A 23,712-nucleotide genomic window follows, 5' to 3' on the forward strand; every position below is an offset into this window, starting at 1 on the left:
GATCTAGGTCACAGAACAGCCCTGATCTCATTGAATGTTAAAAGAGCTTAGAGGCCTGTTCCTATGTTAGAGGTAGGTAAACCACAGCCCATGGGGCACATCTGGCCCTCACTCTGCAGTGCATTGCACCTTTTACATCGCAGCCTGTTTCCAAAAGATTTTCATGCTGCGCTTGCTTTTCAGCTCATCAATGGTGCAAAGCTGACTTTTGACGGCTGCCTTTGTGACACGACAGCGATGCCTCCACAAAATTCAGCAAATTCAATAGCAGGGTAGGCGTTCCAATATCAGCATCCTTTCTCAGGCCAACCTTTGGTTAAGGTTCATCAGCTACATTGAGTGGGCCATATCGTCCACATACCCGACACGACTCCCAAAACAAGCTCTCTACTCAGAGCTTTGTCACAGCAAGTGATTACCAGGAGGGCAGAGGAAATGTTTCAGGTCCTCAAAGCCTCCCTGAAAAAATGTAACATCACCACAGATCTGTGGGAATTTCTTGCTTGAGACCACCCAAACTGGAAAAGCAGCATCTGTGAAGGTGACAACCATTTTGAACATGTCTGGCAGGCCAAGGACTAAAAGTCTAATTTTCAATTTAGCAACTAACTAGAAGTTGCCCTTTGGGTTTGGAGAAGGTGAATTTTAGTCCAGCTTTAAAACAGGGGTTACACAGGCTCTGCTTGCAGCTGCAGCTAGTAAATTAGTTAACTGGCTTAAACAGATTTTCAGAAACTAGATTCAGACAGCATAAAAGCAAACCATCTACAGTGCTGCTTTGGGCTGCATTAGAGTGCTTCAGTGAGAGCTTGGCGAGAGAGAGAGTTCACTGAAGAGACGGGGAGGTGATCCTTTCATTTTCTACCTTTCCACAGTAAGAGCAGCGGCCTTGGTAAGTAGGACCTGGTAAGTATTCCTTCTGTCCTTAATATCCTCTAAACTAGAAGTAAAAGTAAAGGGAGTAATTTAAGGGTATGTCAAGTGCAATACTACTACTGTGCGATGTGGGAAGTCAGGGACACGTCCAGTGTCCAAGGTGACCACGTGTGCAGGAAGTGTCTCCAACTGCAGCTACTTGAGATCAGTGCTTTAGAGCTGAAGCTGTGCTTGGAGTCACTGTGGAGCATCCACAAGGATGAGATCTTCGTGGATAGCATGTGTAGTGAGGTGGTCACACCACAGGTAAAGAGTGAACAGGCAGAAAGGGAATGGGTGACCGCCAGACAGAGTAAAAGCACTAGGCAGATGGAGCCAGGGCACTCCTGCACTATCTCACTGTCAGATTTTCTGTTTTGGATACTTCCGGGGGAGATGGCTCTTGCTGCATTCCCCTGAGAAACCAAGTTCGTGGCACCACGAGTCGTTCAGTTGCTCAGAGGGGCACGGGGGGTTTGAAGGAAAGAGAGAGAGCAATAGTGATAGGTGATTCTATTGTAAGGAGAACAGATAGATGTTTCTGCGGTGGCAGACATGACACCAGAATGGTATGTTGCCTTCCTGGTGCCAGGGTCCAGGATGTCACAGTAGATGCAGAATATTCTGAAGGGTGAGGGTGAACAGCCAGAGGTTGTGGTCCATATTGGTACCAATGACACAGGTAAAAAGGGATGAGGTCCTAAAAGCAGAATATAGGGAGCTAGGAAATAAACTAAAAAGGACCTCAAAGGTAGTAATCTCAGGATTACTCCCAGCGCCATGTGCTAGCGAGATCAGGAATAGGAGAATAGACCAGATTGTATGGCTGGAGAGATGGTGTAGGAGGGAGGGATTTAGATTCCTGGGGAAAAGGAGACCTGCACAAGCTGGACGGCTTGCACCTCAGCAGGATTGGGACCAATATCCTCAATTGCTAGTACTGTGGCGGAGGGTTCAAACTAGATTGGCAGGGGGATGGGAACCTGAGCGAGGAGGCACAAGAGAGGGAAACAAAGATAGGAATGAAAGACAAAAATAGAAAGCAAAAGTGGAAGGCAGGTGAAACAAGGGCTAGCAGCAAATAGGGCCATAGTACAAAAAAGATGTGTAAAAATGTTAAAACAACAAGTCTAAAGGCACTATCTGAATGCACAGAGCATTTGCAATAAGGTAGACTAATTGACAGCGCAAATAGATGTAAACGGGTACGATATGATTGCAATTACGGATCCGTGGCTGCAGGGTGACCAAGGCTGGGAACTGAATATCCAAGGGTACTCGATATTTAGGACAGACAGGCAAAGAGGAGAAGGTGATGGTGTGGCATTAAGGATGAAATCAGTGCGATAGGATATTGGCTCAGAAAATCTAGACATAGAATTAGTCTGGGTGGAGCTAAGATACAATAAAAGGGTGGAAAACACTAGTGGGAGTTGTCTATAGGCCTCCAAATAGTAATAAGGTTGGGGAGATGGCATTAAAGGAAATTAGAGGTGCATGTAACAAGGGTGCTATAGTAATTATGGGTGACTTTGATCTACACATAGACCGGGCAAACCAAATTAGCAATAACACTGTGGTGAATTAATTCCTGGACAGTGTACGGGATGGTTCCTTGGTATACTGGTCTACAAAACCGACTAGGGAATAAGCTTTCCTAGATTTAGTATTGTGCAATTAATAATCTTGGGCCGGGTCCTTAAGGGAACAGTGACCATAACATGATAGAATTCTTCATTTGGATGGAAAGTGAAGTAGGCTGATCTGAAACTAGGGTCCTAAATCTTAAAGGAAACTACAAAGGTATGAGATTTGAGTTGGCAAAGATAGATTGGGGAACTTCATTAAAAGGCATGACGGTGGATATACAATGGCTAACATTTAAGGAACGAATTTATGCATTGCAACAGTTATACATTCCTTTCTGGTGGGGAAATGCAACAGGAAAAGCGGCCCAACCAGTAACAATCTATATATCAATGGCTTGGATGAAGGAACCAAATGTAATATTTTCAAGTTTGCTGATAACACGAAACTGGTAGGAAGGTGAGCGGTGAGGAGGGTGTTAAGAGGCTTCAAGGCGATTTAGACAGTTGAGTGAGTGGACAAATACATGGCAGATGCAGTATAATGTGGATAACTGTGAAGTTAACCACTTTGGTAGGAAAAACAATGGCAGAGTATTATTTAAATGGTGATAGATTGGGAAATGTTGATGTATGAAGGGACCTGGGTGTCCTTGTACACCAATCACAAACCAAGCAGTTAAGGCAAATGATATGTTGGCCTTCATTGCAAGAGGACTTGAGTAGAGGAGCAAGGATGTCTTATTGCAGCCGTACAGGCCTCTGGCTGGGGGGCCTAAAACAAGGGGTCACAGTCTCAGGATACAGGACTGAGATGAGAAGAAACTTCCTCACTCAGGAGGGTGGTGAACCTATGGAATTCTCTATCACAGAAGGCTGTGGAGGCCAAGTCACTGAATATATGTGAGGAAATAGATAGGTTTCTGGACTCTAAAGGCGTCAAGGGGTATGGGGAGCACACAGGAATATGGCATTGAGACAGAGGATCAGCCATGATCATATTGACTGGCAGAGCAGGCTCGAATGACCTACTCCTGCTCATATTTTGTTTCTAAGATGGAGGTCAAGTTCAAACAGCAGAAGAAGCGCATCAAACTCATCATCCCAACCACCCACCTCATCAAACACTATCTGCCCCACCTGTGGTGGAGTGTACAGATCCAGCATTGGACTTTTCAGTCACCTCAGGACCCACAGCCCCAGAGTAGAAGAAAGTCATCCTCGGTCCCGAGGGACTGCCTAAGATACATCTCTCACCAGCGTTCCAATGTCCAAACACAAGGGGACTTTTAGGAAAGAACATGACTTGAAACCATTTACAGTTTCTTTGCATTTTAGGCTTGGGTATGAAATGGGATAGTTGAGGTCAGACTTCTATCAGCTGTCAGGTTCTCCTGTACATAGTTTATTTTCAAATAACCCAACTGAATTAATTTTGATTCAGCAGAGATGAGTACTCACAGTATGAGAGGCTGGAAGAGAGATTGCACAGGAACACTTCAATTGCGTCTCCTTGCAGATCAGATCTCCTAGCAGCTGATTGCAAATCAGCTGTTGACTGGATTATCCCAGCCATAATAAATTCTAGGAATGAGGTGATAGGGGAAAACTGAACCAATAGTTCCATACTATGACAAATATTTATTGCAGATATACACTTTCAGTCTGATAGAACATTTATTATTCAATGAGTGACAAAACACAAGATCTTCTCATCACATACTGGTATTCTTCACTGCTGCCACTGTAACTCCTAATGGAAACTTGGTCAGGTACAATCAAGTGACAAGTTGCTTCATGCACAGTTCAACACAAGGTGTTGAAGGAGAGCACCAAGGCGACATTTATAAGTATACATTAGATTTGAAAACCCAATCATTCTAGGTCGATATAAGGGTTTTATTGCAAATTCTGGTGTCTCAAATTCCTATCCTTTACTTGTTAACATAAAGGAGTAGTTTCTCCCCTGCTCGAATTCAACCATAAATAAAGTAGCTCAAATAGTTATCACAATTTATATTAACCACTTTAATTTCCAATTAGGATGCCTGGAGTCTTAGCAAAACACATTCAGCTCACATCAAGTGTGTTTGTAAATCTGGCACCCAAAATAATAAATAAACCATTAAAATTCCTACCAAGATGACAATTTGGCCTTAAGTTTTTAATGTAATGAGATGAAACAACTCCTCTCACAATAATGTTCTGTGCCTTTACTGGTTAAAATCAATGTCTGAAAAATGTCCTTCTTAAGAGGAGGCTGGATGCTGTGATTTATTTTGTTGGATTTGAAATGATTAAAGGGACACAATGTCAATAGATTATTTTACCATACAGTTTACAAATATATTCCAGAGAACTCTATAAAACTCAGGCACAAAATAATCTTGGATTTAATAACAGTTCTGATACAAGGGCCTTCATATCAAGGTAAAATATGGTAGAAACCATATATACATATATTCCAAGGCCACTGGCAGAAAATCATTTTATACATTAATTTTCCTACAATGGCCTTTTCTAACCACACCAGCCCTGCAATAATTCACATCAGCCCCTTAAAAAAATGGTTACATACGACTACGTAGATGACAGTGTGCTCTTCACAGGATGTCTGGAGTGACTTTTTTGTTCCCTTAATAACACTATTAGTCCTTCAGCATCCATAAAGTTAGAGGTATTGCAATTGATTTGTCACTGATATTGTCTATATTCACCAAATGATGGCGTTTGTAGTTGAGTTGGGTCTTCTGCAAACTGTGGACCTATAAGGGGAAAAATATACTTAAGTTTAAAAAACACTTTTATATATTCTCCTGCAATTACACGACAATCTGATAACTGGTTTTAGTTCAATTCTCCCAAGTTAATTCTTTACACTTTTAATATGTTCCAATGCCACTGAAAGTAGGTCACTTTCTTGCAGTTGTTTTTAACTTTAGAATTTTGAGAATTAGTGCATTACCAAACTTTATTGCACATGGTGCATTGTAGAGCTCCTGTCAGTCTTTTCAAATCACTTATGTTGCAACCAGTTTTACATTTAAAAATTAACACATAATAATTGGGGTTGTTATTTTATTCTTCACTTTTTAATATAATGGTCAATTTTCACATAAGGAATCATCCAAATCTGGCCCACAAAACCCTGTGTAGTTCTTTTGATCTTTTATTTCTCTTTTTGTTAGCTTCCAATCTTTCCTGGCCTGGATCAATCAGGAATTGTCCATTTTTACTTGACTAGGGCAGTTTAAAGAGCCATGGCAGAAATTTCTGACCAAGATTTTCTGCTTTGGGTGTAATTGGTGATCTGGGCTCAAATTGCAGTTGTTTTCAGAAGTAGGGTTTTTTTCCCTCAAATTTCTGCTCAACTTCATTAACGTATTGATAAAAGCAAAATACTGCAGATGCTGGAAATCGGAAATAAAAACAGAAAATGCTGGAAAAACACAGGCCTGACAACTCTGTTTCTCTCTCCACAGATGCTAACGTTTTGAGTCTGTAAGTCCCTTCTTCAGAGCTAAAGAGAAGTAGAAATGTGATGAAATTTATGTTGTTTAACGGGGGGAGGGATAAGGCAGGTGAAGCTGGAAAGAAGGGGGCTAAGGAGAGATTGACAAAGATGTCATGGACAAAAAGACAAAGGGAATGTTAATGGTAGTGGTAAGGGCTAAAGTAGGTGCTCATAGTGGCGTAAAGGTAAGAAAGCAGAATATGTTAACAGCAGAACAAGGATAAGCACTCTGTGAAAGAACAACATGGAACAATTAACAGATGGCTGCTTCACCTGAAAGGAGTGTTTGGCCCTTAGACAGTGAGGAGGGAAGATATAAAGAGGCAGGTGTTGCAGCTTTTGCAATTACATGGAAGGTGCCATGGAAAGGGGATGAGGTGTTGGGAACGATGGAGGAGTGGACCAGGGTGTCCTAGAGGGAACGGTGCTTACGGAATGCTGAGATGAGGTGTGTTTGGTGGTGGCATCATGCTGGAGTCGGCAGAAATGGCAGAGGATGATCCTTTGAATGTGGAGGCTGATGGGGCGAAAAGGGAGGACAAGGGGGACCCTATCATGATTCTGGGTGTGGGGGAGGGAGTGTGAGGGCAGAGGCACGGGAGATGGGTCAAACACAGTTGAGGGCCCTGTCAACCACTGCGTGGGAAACCTCGGTTAAAGAAGAAGGAAGACATGTCAGAAGCGCTCTTTTGGAAAGTGGCATCATCGGAACAGATGTGATGGAGGCGAAGGAACTGAGAGAATGGGATGGAGTCCTTACAGGAAGTAAGGTGTGAGGAGGTGTAGTCGAGGAAGCTGTGGGAGTCGGTGGGCTTGTAATGAATATTGGTGGACAGTCTATCACCAGTGTTAAGGAACGCAAGCTCCAACAACTTATTGATACCAATGCCCATCCAGGACCCTCCACTCCTTCCCATCCCTCCGACCCAATCCCTTCTTCTAACCCCACTTCTTGTCATGTATTCACCATACACTCTGACCTTTCCCTCTCCGATTCTGAACATTCTGTACTCAGCAAAGGACTCAGTTTCATACCCTTACGCCTTCACCACAATGAATTTCGGGCTCGGTACGATGCTGAACTCCTCTTCCACCACCTTCATCCCTATGCTCACTTCTTTGGGCAGGAGTCCTTCCCCCAGTTCAACCGATCCTTTCATCCACCTCCAGTATTCACCCTCCACATGGACCCCTCTCTCTGGCCTGCTCTTGATCTTTTCATTGAGAACTGTCGGCGTGACATCGGCCGCCTCAATTTCTCTGCTCCTCTCACCCACTCCAAACTTTCTCCTTCTGAACTTGCTGCACTCCGTTCTCTTAGGTCTAACCCTAACTTTGTTATCAAACCTGCCGACAAGGGTGGAGCTGTTGTTGTCTGGCATACTGACCTCTACCTCGCAGAGGCTGAGCGCCAACTCTCAGACACTTCTTCCCTGGACCATGACCACACCACCAAACATCAAGCCATTGTTTCCAGGACCGTCACTGACCTCATCTCCTCTGGAGGTATTCCCTCCACAGCTTCCAACCTTAGTCTCCCAAACCCGAATACCCCGCTTCTACCTCCTACCCAAAATCCACAAACAGGACTGTCCCGGTAGACCCATCATGTCAGCTTGTTCCTGCCCCACAGAACTCATTTCTTCCTATCTTGACTCCGTTCTCTATCCCCTTGTCCAGTCGCTTCCCACCTACATCCGCGATTCCTCTGATGCCCTACGTCATATCAACCGCCTCCTCCTCTTCATCACGGATGTCCAATCCTTCTACACCTCCATCCCCCACCAGGATGGTCTGAGGGCTCTCCGCTTGTTCCCTGAACAGAAGGCAGAACAACCCCCATCCACACCACCACCACTCTCCTCCATCTGAACTTGTTCTCTCACTGAACAATTTCTCCTTAAATTTGTCTCACTTCCTCCAAATAAAAGGTGCGGTTATGGGTACCCAATTATGCCTGTCTCGTTGTGGGCTATGTGGAACATTCCAGTCCTACTCAGGCCCCCACCCACAACTCTTTCTTCGATACATCAACAACTGTTTCGATGCTGCTTCATGCTCTCATCTGGACCTGGAAAAATCTATCAATTTTGTTTCCAATTTCCATCCCTCTATCACCTTCACATGGCCCAAATCCAACACTTCTCTTCACTTCCTTGACCTCTCTTTCTCCATTTCTGGTGATAGACTGTCCACCAATATTCATTACAAGCCCACCGACTCCCACAGCTACCTCGACTACAGCTCCTCATATCCTGTAAGGATTCCATTTCTCAGTTCCTTCGCCTCCGTCGCATCTGTTCCGATGATGCCACTGTCCAAAAGGGCGCTTCTGACATCTCTTCCTTATTCCTTAACCAAGGTTCTCTCCACCCACCCCCCCCACTCCCTCACCCACAAACTGTGGTTGACCCAGCCCTCAACCGTGTCCAACCCATCTCCCGCGCCTCTGCCCTCACACTTGCCCCTCCTCCCAGAACCATGATAGAGCCCCCTTGTCTTCACTTTTCACCCCACCAGCCTCTGCATTCAAAGGATCATCCTCCACCTTTTCCACCAACCTCAGCATGATGCCACCACCGAACACATCTTGCCCTCAACCCCTGTCAGCATTCCTTAGGGTCCATTCCCTCCAGACACCCTGGTCCACTCCTCCGTCACTCCCTACACCTCATCCCCTTTCCACAGCACCTTCCCATGCAATCACGGAAGGTACAACACCTGCCTCTTTACCTCCTCCCTCCTCACCATCCAAGGACCCAAACACTCCTTACAGGTGAAGCAGCACTTCACTTGCACCTCCTTCAATTTGGTCTATTGCATTCACTGCTCCCAATGTGGTCTCCTCTACACTGGGGAGACCAAACGCAGGTTGGGTGATTGCTCTGCGGAACACCTTTGCTCAATCCGAAAGCATAACTCAGACATTCCTGTCGCTTGCCATTTCAATATACCATCCTGCTCTCATGCCCACATGTCCGTCCTTGGCCTGCTGCAATGTTCCAGTGAAACCCAACGCAAACTGGAGGAAGAGCACCTCATTTTTCGATTAGGCACTTTACAGCCTTCCGGGCTTAACATTGAGTTCAACAGCTTCAGACTGTGAACTCTCTCCTTTATCTTCACCCCTTTTTTAACCCCCCTTTTTAAAATGTATTTTCATTCATTGTTTTATCCCCCTTTTCCATCCTTTTTCCCCAACCCCACCCCCAAAAAGGCCATTTGTTAGTTGTTCCATGTTTTTCTTTCAGAGTGCTGACCCTTCTTCTGCTATTCACACATTCTGCTTTACCTTTATGCCACTATCAGCACCCTTCCCACTACCATTAATACCCACTTTGTCTTTTTGTCCATGACATCTTTGTCAATCTTTCCCATAGCCCACACCTATCGCTGGCCTTCTATCCAGCTTCACCTGCTCCACCCGCCTTAAACAGTATAAATTTCATCATATTTCTACTTCTCTTTAGCTCTGAAGAAGGGTCATACAGACTTGAAATGTTAACTCTGTTCCTCTCTCCACAGATGCTATCAGACCTGCTGAGTTTTTCCAGCATTTTTTGTTTTTATTTCATTAACGTAGTGTTGATTGGAAAAACTTCGATGAACCTGCACAACTGAATAGTGTTTTAGAACTTAGTTATTTTTAAAAATTGCATTTAAAAATATTCCTTGATAAATTTAGGAGTAGTAATCTGGTGCAGTTTTATTTATACAGCTAGAAACGGGCTTAGCACAAAAATAGCATTTTTAATCAGTGTCAAGATCATCATTTGTGAATAACCCAAACTTTAGTGGAAACAGACTTAAAACTTCAGGACCAATTACTGGTGACATTGATGTACCACAGCCAGTTTCTCAGCATGTTAAAATTTATATTAAAAGCTTTCAAAGCATGTCTATTAGTGTTCTTCCAACTAATAACAAACTTCAAAAGCCTCTTTGAAAGCCCGTAACTGATGCAGTTAGCAAAAATTCACAATGGTGATTAATTTGATCTGGGGGTGAGACAGTTTTGTGGGCGGGACTGGGGACTGGCTTCTAACATTAAGTACTTTGAGCTAATGTGACACATCATGGAAACTCGATTTGCATTGGACATTTTTGGCGCCTGAAATTCCTTGCTCTTTTGTGCTTGTTTGATGGATTTCAGGCAACTTGTGCTTAAAAAAAAAAAGCACAACCTAGCAAAAACTCCAGGTCCATGTGTTCGAGGGTTCTGGCAGTGGGGAAGAGCGCTTCTCAATTTTTGTTTATAGATCGTATGTGGTGCAATCTGTCACACGTATTTCTGAAAACCAGCTGTAAAAGTTTGGACATCCCTGACCTACAGCTGTTTAATTTTAGTTAATTCTTTTGTCAGTAGAAATATAACAGAACATATGAAAATTTACAGAAGTCCAACCAAAGTGATTCCATTAAAAATACTAACTACATAATTATTTATGTTTTCTAGATAGTATAAAACCTACTGAAAATTTCAGCTACAATTATTCTAACAAACCTATACAGAAAATGCCATATAATACAGGGTTATTAGATATAAACAAACATTAACTTATTTTTTAAAATGTACTCTTGTGCATTTATGTACAAAAAGTTTGTTTCCAAGTTCTTTTATACTTCAGAAAGCAAACATCTGTTATTACATTTGCAATAATATTGAAATTTGTGTACAAAGAAACTTTTTCATCACGCCAATCTTAATGAAGTGATAACAAGGCATAACTCAAATGAGGAAGCGGCACAAATGTCAACCAGACCACCTGCAAGAGGAAAGGAAAACTGCCTGAGGGAAGAACCCTAGTCCCCTTCTAGTGGGCTCACTAGGGCGCTTATCTCTGGAAATTAACCATCTGTCCAGGCAAAACAAAATGCTGTTACGCTTAAGCATACACTTACATATATTATATTAATAATACTTTTATATATTTGTTCTCGGGTAAATGTGCAATGCTGGCAATACTGTATCTATATTCACAATTTACCTGTTGGGAATTGGGTTGAAGCAAATCGTGTCAACATTATTCCAGCTCCTTCAATCAAGGCTAGAAGTATACCTCCCATTGCAGCTGATCCCACCATTGCCATTGGACCATCTAAATGAAAGTGTTCACAGTTTATGAATTATAATAAATGCTCTAGAACACAGTGAGAATATATCAAATCAGATTATATTGATGTTTTAAAACAGATTTTCTTTCTTAAAGAGAAGGAAAAAAACTGGCATTCTTGTTTTGGTAATCGAGGGAAATGCAGTGGATATGATGCACATGGACTTTAAGAAAACCTTTGATAAGGTACCACATAGAAATTATTGGAAAACGATTAAGGAGTATGAAGTTAGGAGAACAGTAGTAAATTGGACTAAAAGCTGATTAGAAGGGAGGAATCAGAGTACAAGTTGAGTAATTTCTCAATGGTTGGAAGTAGATACTCACGTCCTATAAAATTTTGTTCTAGGACTACTATTGTTCATTATATATATCAATGATTTGAATAAAGGGCTAGAGAACTAGTGTTCAAATTTGCAGACAATACTAAAATATAATACATTCTAAATGAATCCAAGGACCAAAGGAGGCTCCATGGGCAATAATGATCAAATGATTCAATGGATTTCAATATCAGCAAGTACGAGGCAGTACATTTTGACTATAAAAAAAACTTAATTGGAGATTCATGGATGATGTGGCAAGAGGGGGATCTGGGGGTTCAGATTCTCAAAACATTAAAAGCCGCAAGTGGATAAAGCCATAATAGGTCAATGGAATATAGTTTTATGGCAAGAGCTATTGAATATAAAAATCAAGATTCAATGGTGAACCTATATAAAATCATAGATGACTTAAATTGGAGTTCTATGTCCAGTTTTTGTCTCCAAACCATTGGAAAGATGCCAAGGTAGTATAGGAAGATAAAACTTAGACCCACTGGGATATTTCCTGTTATGAGGAAATATAATTACAAAGAAAGACATGTAAAATTAAGTCTAATGGAAAGAATAGAATGATTTTATATAAGTGTTTAAAATGGTGAAGGAATAAAAGAGAGCAAACAGAAATATACTGTTTCCAGAGTTAAATGGGTCAACTACGAGGGAAAGGGTTACAAGATTAAAAATTTAGGACAAAGAGCAAAAGAAATTTGTAAGGCTATAGAATGCATAATTTAAGTTACTGATTGAGCCTTTGACCATGCCGGTTTTTGATAGGTAGGTGGATGAAGCAAAGTGGGATAAAGGCTAGTGGGAATGCGGCATTTTCATGTTATATTTCCAACGTCACAGTATTTTGCTGCTGTAAAACAGATGGAACAAGATTAAAGAAGGGGCATAAGGAGACAGCATTTTTATTGGTTTCCTGTCGTTTGTCCCCAGGACGAGTACATGAAATCAAGATTCCAGGGGAGTTAAAAATAAATGGATATTGTTGTAATATCATCTTCAATAAATGCTTCCTATTATGACCATCTCCTAGAGCATTCATATAAGCTTATACATCTGACAAATTTAATTTTAAAGCAGTAAAATAGAAACTTTGGCTTCCACAGCTTTTAGACATATTCAAACATTTTAAAATCTACACATTTGTCTAAAGGGATCAAAACAATGGAAATTCTCTCTGTAATTATTCCAATATGGAAATCTATACTTCAGATGCCAACTAATACTATAAATAAGGTGCTACAAGACAAATTCAGAATCAAGGATCAGAATGTAATCCCTCCCAAATTGCATCCCACTAATGTGCAATTAAAAGCATTCTAGGAGAATTCTTTGTGCACTTTGGAATCATACGCGACTGTAACTGAAAGTCAAACTAGTATAACTGAAAATTCAGGGATGCTGGAAAGATGATCGGCAGCCAGATTATGCATTGTTAAACCAGGAATCAATGACAATTTTTTTGGGGGGAGGGGAGTTGGAGGGTCCACTTGCAATATTAGGCAGATTTCAGAGTCAAATGCTATAATCCACTCAAAACCCATTCACAGTGGAGAACAGGAACATTTATTTACCAGTTTCCAATTTGGATAATAGAAAGGTAAGGGGTGGGTTTACAGCCTACATCCACATTACAATAGGAAGTGTGCACACACTTTTGGCATGCAATCAACAGGTTTCCAAAAGATAGTATTCATTAGATTGTGTTACCTTTGTATCTCCAGGAACAATGTCTCTGGAAGATACTTATTTTGAATGTGAAAAGATGTCTACAGATTCAATAGATCAATCACATTTCAAATTCTGGATTGTGTAAAATGTTCTTTTAAAACAAGGGTGACAGCTTCCAAAACTTCCTGCGGCATATAAGCAACAACATTTTTGGATGCTAGTAGGTTTTGTCTTCTTGGATTTGTTATAGATTTGAAATGTTTGTATAAAAACACAGCTAAGTAAAATGATCCTGGTTAACATAAAATAGGTTCACGATTTTTACTATAACCGTCATGACAGTGGTTTTGACAGAACACAGCAATATGTGCAAAGAGTACCACAACAGCAATTTGCAAAATTCAAGTTGCCCTACTGACGTGTATCCCAAATTCAGGGCAGCAAAAAAAAAACAAGATTCAAAATGGCAGACTTCTGAGAAGTCAAGGTATTTATATTTAAAAGTCAGCTATTTAGCAAAATACGAAGGAACATCTGTGAATCTAAAGCCTCTTAAGATTTCTATTATTTTCTAGCGCTATCATTACCTTGTTGTTGCATGCCAAGTTGAGACATCACACTGATTCACAGTTACAAAAATTCAGACTTTCACTTACTTCGTGCAGCTAATATGGCTCCTGTTAAGGCTCCACTGGTTATAGAATTCCATGGATCTTCTTTCCCTCTGACCTTCACTAAGCCACAGTCAATCATTGAAAACAGCCCACCCCAAATAGCAAAGCTTCCTAAAATCATAAAATAGTGAATGCGAGACTGTTAGGTGTCTAAAATAAACTGGTCTAAATTATCACAAACATTTTGCAGCAGAAAGCTAAAAAATTCCCAAGTATATTACTTAATCAAAATGTACAGTGAGTACTTATGCCCCTGAGTGCGGGAAGTTCCATCCCAATAGTGAAACAGAAACATTATATTTTAAAAATTAATAACCACATGAAACCCTCGATATACTGCTGCCTGGTCTCAATGGAACAGGAGTTAAGAATTCATTACAATAGTTTATAACACTAATTTATTTTAATAATTTGGTTATATTGTTAAGCAGTGAAACTGCCTCAACAAAGGTCATTTTTTCTTTCAATCAGGTATTCGTTTTTCCTGATGCTTGGCAGGCAATAGTAGTACCTAAAAAGTAATACCTGAAATATTCCAATCAAATAATAGTAAATTATATAATTACGCCCAGGTCAGCTTAGAAAAGCAACATTAGTTGGTCATGATAAGGATTACCAGCAATAATAAATATAGTATTCCTATAGCACAGAATGATGACAGCTCTAGATGTTGGCAACAAAAACTTTGTCGAGGAATAGTCCTTCTAGGTGTCTCATTCAAAATTTGACTTCTATTGTTAAAAGGGGCAAACATACAGTGCAGGCAATAGATTGGCCACTTTGCAGAGCTCTGCAAAACATTTCACAAGCAATTAAATACTTTGGAAGTACAGTGAGTTGCCACAGAGGCAAATGCAGTTTCTAATTTTCACAATGATGTAAGGAATGTTAAGGAAATGGGATGAATAAAATAGTCAATCCATTTTAGTGGCGTTGAGTGAGAGGAATGTTAGCTAGAACACTAGATGATCTCCCTACTTTTCTTCCAAGTTCTTCCTCTTTATGTCAACCTGAAAAGGTAGGTGATGCAATGATGCCTCTGTTTAACTTCTCACCCAAAAAGTGGCATCCCTGACAACACAGCACTCCCTCAGAAGGCGTCACCCTAGATTATGTGCCCAAAACCTAAAGTGGGCCCTAAACTCAACACAGGTGAAAGTATTGTGAATTAAGCCACGCCAAAAAAGGATAGCTCTGTTGGTATAATTTATTAAGTGGTCTGTACTCCCAAAACATAGTAAAATAATTTAACAGAATGACTTTTAGAAAACCTTACAGAATCCATTTTTTAAAAACAAACTTTGCCACTACAGATAAAATGTCATCGGAAACTGCGCATTTGCTAGAAAGACTGTAAAATTAGGCCACTATTGTTTGACTTGTAGGATTTAGATGGGTTTGTTTCCCTGCCCTCAAAGTGTCTCAGTGCCCATCATGCCACTCCAATTAAGCAAATGTGCTCTGCCCGGGATGTTTCATGTCTGAACAGCCTAGAAGTATACCAGTAAAGAAAGCCTTCTTTACAATACGTTTATACAGTTCAGTATTCAGCTATAATTGAAACAGGTTTGCCATTTGCTCATCATGCATTGACTACTTCTGTCTTGTGAGAACCAACATGATTTAAATCAAACTTTTATAGTCATCTCATTAATTTTAGGAACAAAATGCAACTTATATTGTTGTACAAATATAACTAACATACCTCCTAATTGTGGAGCTCTGGTCTTAACTGCTGTCAGACTTCCACGAAGTCTGTGACTCATTCCCTGTTTTTAACCAACAAAAAGATAAGTTAATAACAACTGAAAGCAGTGCAAAAGGCTTAAAGAAATGCAAGCAAATACAAAATGCAAAAGTACCTGTATTATTACAATACCGGTACTAATAATACAGGTACTTAAAAACACACTTCGTAATAAAAATGCGACTCACCCAAAACCAAAGTAAGTTAGAATAGATATATATGCGGGTCACTCTCCACTTATGTGCTTGTACGCATATTTGTGGAAGGCTCAAACCAAATTGAAGACTACATGTGTAATTCACACAATCTGTAGGGAATCAATTGTTTCACAGGCGCCTACATTGGCACTGCATACCAAAAATACTATTCTCATTATTTCTACAAAAATAGTGGATTATGAAATTGATGATGCTTTGACATATAAAAGCAAAAACTTTTATATGTCAAAATATAAAATATATTGAAGATAAAATACACGCACAATAACAACTTCAATACATATAGCATTTTTAACACATAAAAAACACGTCCCAAGGTTTTTCAGAGGCACGAGAAAAACCAGATGTTGAACCAAGGAAGAAATAGGTAGGTCTCAAAGGAGGAAAATTCAGTGGAAGGAGCGTAGGAAGGGAGTTCAAGAGGATGGGGCTTCAGCATCTGAAGATATTGTTGTCAATGCTGCAACAAAGAAAAAGTTATGTCAGAATCAAAAAGGAGCAACGTGTTCAGGGATAGAGGAATAGATAGAGCCAGAGAGGATTACAGAAATAGGGAGAAATGCAACCATTTGAGGGACTTATAACACAAAAATTCAAGAAGAGAGAGAAACCTAGTACCTGCAGATCTGACATTTTATAAAAAAACGAGTTATTAAAATCTATTAATTGAACAAATATCAGTTAATAAAACAGACAGTATGAATTTGTGAAGAGTAGGTTATGTCTGACTAGATGATTTTTTTTTAAGAGCAATCACCTAGTGGATGGGGGATTTTTTACAGATGTTGTTTAAATTAACTTCCAGAAGACAGTTGATAAGGTTCATATTATGGCAGGGATTGGCAATTGATTGGCAGTCAGGGGCAGATTAGGGATAACTGGAAAGGTCACCAATTGGCAGAATGCAACAACTGGTGCCTCAGCTTTTTACCTTGATGAGTTTCTGCAGTGCATCTTGTAGATCGTACACACTGCTGCCATTGTGCATCAGTGGTGGAGGGAGTGAATGTTTGCAATGGGGTGTCAATCAAGCAGTTGTTTTGTCCTGGATGATGTCAAGCTTGAGTGTCGTTGGAGCTGCACTCATCCAGGCAAGTGGAGAGTATTCCGTCACATTCCTGACTTGTGCCTTGTAGATGGTGGACAGGCTTTGAGGAGTCAGGTGGCGAGTTACTCACTGCATAACTCCTAACCTCTGACCTACTCTTGTGGCCACAGTCTTTATATGCTAGTCCAGTTCAGTTTCTGGTCAATTGTTACCCCCAGGATATTGATAGTGGGGGATTCAGTGATGGTAATGCCATTGAATGTCAAGAGGTGGTGGTTGGATTCTCTCTTGTTGGAGATGGTCATTACCTGGCACTTGTGCGGCACGAATGTCATTTGCCACTTGTCAAGCCGAAGCCTGGATATTGTCCAGGTCTAACTGCATTTGAACATAGACTGCTTCAATATCTGAGGAGTCGCAAATGGTGCTGAACATTGTGCTATCATCAACGAACATCCCCATTTCTGACCTTATGATGGAAGGAATACTGTCTTAAATGGCTAGAGCTGTGGAGGAGCAAAGAAATTTAGGACTCTATATACAAAATCACTTTAAGGTAGAAAAAGTAATGGAATATTGGTCTTTATCCCAAGGAAGTTGATATTCAAAAGTGAGGAAGTGATGCTTTAGTTGTACAAGAGCTTTGATCAGAGTGCAGCTAAATATGATGTTCAGATTTGGGCATCGAACCTCAGAAAAGCGAAGAAAAGTGCAATGCAAATTCACCAGAATTGTACAAAAGCTTAAAGGGTTAGAAATGGATCAAAATCCTGGAACTCCCTTCCTAACAGCACTGCGGGTGTACCTACACCATATGGACTGCAACAGTTCTAGGCAGCAGCTCACCACCACCTTCTCAAGGACAATTAGGGATGCTCTTTAAATGCTGGCCTAACCAGTGATGCCCACATCCCATGAATGAAAAAAATGAGGACAGTTTGCACAACTTTGGTCTGTATTCCCTTAAATTTTAGAACATTAAGGAGTGATGTGAGGTTTTTAAAATGAGAAAGGGAATTGATAGGGTAAATACAGAGTAACAACAACTGCCCACATTTACGTAGCAACATTCACTAGTAAAAACATCCAAAGGCACCTTAGAAAAGGTTAGAAAAACCAAACTTGACACAGTCACATAATGAGATTATAGGATAGATAATCAACAGCTTGGTCAAAGAGGTAGGTTTTAAAGGTCTCAAAGGTCAAAGAAGTAGAGAGGTGGAGAGATTTCGAGGAAAAATTCCAGAGCGTAGACAAGGAAACTAAAAGGCACAGCCTTCATGGTGGAGCAATTAAAATAGGAATTGGTAAGAAGTCTAAATTGGGTATGCACAGAGATTTGAGGGCTGTAGGTAGTTACAGAAAGAGAGGGGCGAGAGCATGGAAAATTTGAAAACAATGATGAGAATTTTAAAACTGAGTCATCACTTAATAGAGAGACAATGTAGGTGAGCAAGCAAAGGGGTGATAAGTGAACAAGACTTGGTGCAAGTGAGGATACGAGTAGCAAAGCTGAGCTCAAGTTTATGAAGGGTGAAAGATAGGAGGCCAGGCAGGGGAGTATTGGAATAGTCTAAAGGTAACAAAGGCACGGATGAGGGTTTCAGCAGCAGATGAGCTGCAACAGGTGTTGTGTTGGGTGATGTTACAGAGGTGGAGGTAGGTGGTCATGGCGATGGAATGGATATGTGGTTGGATATGTGGTTGGAAGTTCATTTCTAGGCCAAACATGACAAGATTGTGAGCAATCTGGTTTAGCCTCAGACTGTCACCAGGGAGAAAGACTGGGTCAGCAGCTAGGGAACAGAATTTGTAGTGGGAATTGAAGACAATGGCTTCAGTCTTCCCAATATTTAGTTGAAGAAAATTGCTGCACACCCAGTCCTGAATTCGGCCAATTAGCATAACAAATCAGAGAAAGAGAAAAGCTTGAGAGAGTTGATGATGGCGATGTAGAAGTGTCACCAGCATTCATATTGAATCCAATTTGTCTTTGGACAAAGGCACTGAGGTGCAGCATGCAAATGAGAAAAAAGAGTGGGGAGGAGGCAAGAATAGATCCTTGGTAGACTCTATAGATAACAGTACAGGAATGGAAAGAGAAAACATTGCAAGTGGCTCTGTTTAGGGATATTCAGACAGAATGTATAATCTTAAAATTAGAGTCAGGCCATTTTGGAGCAAAATAAGGGAACATTTGTCATGCCATGAGTAGTGGAAATCTGGAACACTCTCCCCCAAAACGCTGTGGATCTTGAGTCAATTGAAATTTTTAAGACTGAGTTCGATAGTCTAGCGTAATGAAAACATGTTTTATATTCATTCATGATTCTTCAATCACTGGTTGGAAACCTAAACTGAACTTTTTAAAACAGAAACTGAAATGTGACTTGAGATAGCAATCAAGGACGGCTATACAATTTGCATTACTGTACCTTCCACATGCCAACCCATTGATATGAAGACCCCATGTCTGCAAAGACCCAAAGACAATGGCCTCAGGGGAATGAGAGAACCACATATCCTGCCCCCATTAGCAAAGCTTCAAAACAATCGCCTGGGATACTCAACTGGGTTGAGGTGAACTAAGGTACTCAACTGGGTTGAGGCGAACTAGTAAACCTAATCACTTGGACAAAAGCAAAATACTGCGGATACTGGAAATCTGAAACAAAAACAAGAATAGCTGGAAAAACTCCGCAGGTCTGACAGCATCTGTGGAGAGGAAGACAAGAGTTAATATTTCGAGTCCGTATGACTCTTCATCAGAACAGCAGATTGGATAATGGGACCCTGGCTGAGAAAGGGAGTCCCAGACATGAACTAATCAAGTTAGAATGAGAATACACTAGTCATAAACATGTTTGAATCATTGGGAGACAGTCATCTGACATGCCCACTCTGTTTAAGTAACTGCTTTTGCTGCAGTACAGGACAAGCAGCCAGGGCACTGAAGGACAACGACCTGAATAGGGTCCCCTCCTTTCTCTTGCTCTCCACCCAACTTGTCACTTTTCAAACCCTGATTGCTGATTGTAACTAACCAGGTGTTGCAAACAGAGATTTCAAAGGAACTCAACCCCACGCTATCATCTCCAGAAGAACAGACAGATCATCCGTCTACATTTTTAAATTGCCTGAACGGGAAAGCAACAGGACCACCTTATTCAACCTGAAGCCAGCCAAGTCACCAACCTCCACCGATTCTAGCTTGCTTAATCTCTCCTTCCCCACTCTTACCTTTTTGTGTGTGAACTTCCAACTGTGTGAGAGCGAAAGTCAGAGTGTATTTTATTATTTTTAACTTAGGCCAGGTTAAGTACAATAAAAGCTATCCTCTTTTCCTTGTTAAAACTCAAGAAAATCTGCCTGAGTGTATCTTTTACGATCACCGTGTTCAAACAGTTAAACACTCACTGAATTTGCAAGTGCATACTTTTCAAAACTTGTTGTGGTCAAACAAGGAGTGGGAAAAGAGGGGAACCACTCAAGTCTTCCTCACCTGATTGTAACAATAGATTGTCAGGTAAAGGGATTAGGCATATGGAACAACTGAGGTATAGCTCAGCTATCTAACTGGATGACAGATCAGGTTCAAGGAACTGAACTGCTTACTCCTGTTCTATGTGATAGGCAAGCTGGACTCAGCTCAGGGCATCAGCATTTTGGATGAGTTGAAAGTTATAGAAGGTGGATGGTGGAAGGTGAATATTGGAGTACACAGCTACTGGCAATGAAGGCGATACTAGGGAAAGTGAAGAGAATTATAGAAATTGTTCCCTTCATCAGCTCAAGATACATTTCACATTGAAATTAACAACCTGACATTACAAGTCATCCAGCAGGAGCAAAACAAATGATGGCCATAGAATTATATGAAACAACTGAACATTTTTAAGTCACAAAAATCAACACATCTAAATTTTATCAGGGTTGTGAAATGACTTACCACTGGAGCATTTCTGAAGCCTTTAATAGACTGAAAAATTCCACCACCAATGGCGCCCATTGTAAAGGCACCACCACAATCATCAACTATCCTCCATGGGCTAATAAAAAAGAATGAAAACATTACTCAGATGCTGCACATTAGAAATTATAACTTGACCCATGTTAGCCTTCCGACCAAGGAGGAAAGGCAAAAGCACAGATTGACATGGCTATTCACCATTACCTCCTAATGGCCAATTTCATGGCTGCTATAATTGTAGCCATGCAGACTCACCCTCAGTTCAGCTTAGAATAACCACAACGGACTGTACTTTTTAAAAAAAACTCTTCACAAAGTTTACTCATAATGTTACAGCAAACTATCAGTGAAGTCAATCTTCTTGGAAACTTATTCCACAGGGAAAATGGCAAAACAATTACAAAGTCTTTATATCCTCAGTTCATTAAGCAGCTTGATATTTTTCATGCCACAGCTAACCCAACTTCACTTGCAGTTCATGTCATGGCAGATCAAAAACTTTATAGGTATTATGACAAAAACAACTGCATTTTTTATGTCGAAAGTTTCAGTAAATTTGCACAACTACTAAAGCAGTTCTGGAAACTCTAAGAATTAGGGATGTCCACTTTAACAGGTTCCATGAATTTTGTATAATCAACAAGGCCCTGTGAAATCAAATCCACAAAAAATCTTTTAAACAAAAATCAGCAGCAGCTTCAACAGATCCCCCCCCACCCCACCCCCACATCATTCAGACACATCATTTGCAAAGGATAAAATCGCTTGTCTCAGAAACATCTCAAAGCATTTCACATATAAATTACTTCTGAAATGCACGGAGCAAATGGCATAGTAATTTTGCATACAGCAAAGTCTCACAAACATCAATAACTGGTTAATCTAATTTTGATAGCACAGGTTGAAAGAGGAATATTGGTCAGGACACATTACTCTTCCATCAATATCACCATGCACTCTTAAAATATCCATCTGAATCAGTGGAATAAGCTAAAGGGACATCAGTTTAACATCATATACTAAGGAGAGCAACTCTTAAGGATGCAACACTCCCTCAGCTTGGCACTAGAGTGTCAACCAAGGGTACATGCTCAAATTTTGAAGTGAGTTCAAACCCACAACATTCCAAAACGCTGACAACTCAAATTCATAATTCTCTCCAGACCAAGGGCGGCTTAGGGTGTGCAAAAAAAAATCTTTTGTAGCTAGGCAAAGGTCATAGACTGTCATAAAACCATACAATAGTTGACCAGGTTCAGCCACAGCAGTCAGTCCAATACCGGCATACCAAAATAATGGAACCTGAGCAAGCCTAAATTACCTGGGCAACACCTGCATTCCTACTGATCAACCCCTCCTCCCCGCCCCCAGCAGCAACAGCCCCCCTACCACCATAGAAAAATCCGTCAAGGACCTTCCCTCCTCAAGCAAAACAGGCTCCTCCACAGACCATCCACCCCCTCCCCACAGGGTCAGAACACTCTCCCCACTCCACCTTCCTCTAAAGGCCAGAAACAACCTTCAGATCATCACCAGGCCCAGAACCCACTGGAAGACCCAAGGCCGAGGACTTGCGCCCCTCCAGCCTCATCGCCCCAGCCCCCCTACAGGCCCTGGCTGTACCACCCGGAAGGTCACAAGCACGGGCACTAAGCCCGGGGTCTACAATGGAAGTTTCTGGATCCCCCGCTTCCACCAGCTCCTCACCTTTCTAGGCACCCCCGGCCCCCAACTGTAACCCTGAACCTTGACCTGGACTCTTTCCGACCCCCGACCAGCTTACCAGGGCTCGCGTGCGTATTCCTCCATCTTCCTCTATGACGTGTCTCCCTCTCCACCGGGGCGCATGCGCTGCGTCAATGGTCATTAGGGCGCATGTGCAGGAGTGTAGCGCTACAACCTAAAAGTGCCTTCTGTTTCCCGTCCACTGGGCATTTGCAAGTTCTCTCATTTAATTTTTCTGAGTCAAAGCAAGATGTTGAAAAACAAAAGATGACAATTATATGGTTCAGAAATAAATTAAAAGTCAAAGGATTCTTAGGAGCAGGAAAATGCTCAGAGGTTTGAAGCAGCCCTTTCTTTCCCTGTTGGTCCAATTAGCCAACGTCTCCCTCTGTCCCTATACAAATGCTGTCCCTGAATGGTTTATCTACAGGTTAGCTCTCATAAGCATACAGACAACAAGCAGCTTTCCTCGATCTTTTAATTCTTTGTTACTGCCAGGCTCCCAGCTCCCAGGCTGACATCAAATAATAGATGAACAGACCTTCCTACAGAAACTTGGATGCTGCCTTCTTCCGTTCTCGCTAAAACCTTTACAAGCCAGATCTAATTTTGATCTATAGTTCTAAATTGCTTAGGCTAAGTCTGACAAGAGTAAAATCTTTTTGACTCAGAGCTGCAACTCAGGATCTGCATCCAGCTCACCATCAAGTCTGTCTATTTAAATTAAAACAAGAACTTGCATTTATATAGCACGTTTAATGATGAAAAGTGTCCATAGACGTGTGATCAAGACTGATCTCAACACTGTGCTAAAGGAGGAGATGTTAGGAGGGGTGATTAAAAGCTTTGACAAAGTGGGCTCTAGGGAAGATCTTAAAGGAAGGAGGTGGTGAGTGAGAGGAGTTTAAGGGAATTCCAGTGCTAAAAGCCTAGACGGTTGAACATGTCGGCAATAGTGGGGCAAAGGATTTTTCGGAGGAAGCCAACATTGGAGCAAAGTAGAATTTTGGTGGGCTGGAGAAGGCTATACGGAGAAGCAGACAATGAAGTGATTTGAAGACAATAATGAAAATTTTAAGTTTGAGGCATTGGAGAACCTGCAGCCAATGTAGGTCAGCGCACAGGGATTATGAGTGAAAGGGACCTGGTGTGAGATGGCATATAGGCTGCAGAGTTTTGGATGAGCTAAAGTTTATGG

General features: G+C 41.2%; 2 protein-coding genes across 2 annotated transcripts in view; both read right to left on the reverse strand.

Annotated features, from left to right (window-relative positions):
* Positions 1-23,712, reverse strand: part of LOC144683536 (peptidase inhibitor 16-like) — a 697,419-nt gene that overhangs the window by 480,920 nt on the left and 192,787 nt on the right. The gene's annotated exons all lie outside the window — the stretch shown is intronic.
* timm17a (translocase of inner mitochondrial membrane 17 homolog A (yeast)) lies at positions 4,160-22,725 on the reverse strand. The gene is made up of 6 exons (XM_078546618.1): positions 22,573-22,725; positions 20,769-20,868; positions 15,512-15,575; positions 13,789-13,917; positions 11,004-11,114; positions 4,160-5,266 (listed from the first exon to the last, which is right to left on the reverse strand). Exons 1-6 carry the CDS (start codon positions 22,596-22,598, stop codon positions 5,196-5,198), a joined length of 501 nt encoding a protein of 166 aa, XP_078402744.1. The 5' UTR covers positions 22,599-22,725; the 3' UTR covers positions 4,160-5,195.

The sequence above is a fragment of the Cetorhinus maximus genome, chromosome 8 (assembly GCF_964194155.1).
Source record: "Cetorhinus maximus chromosome 8, sCetMax3.hap1.1, whole genome shotgun sequence".
In the NCBI taxonomy this organism is placed as follows: domain Eukaryota; kingdom Metazoa; phylum Chordata; class Chondrichthyes; order Lamniformes; family Cetorhinidae; genus Cetorhinus; species Cetorhinus maximus.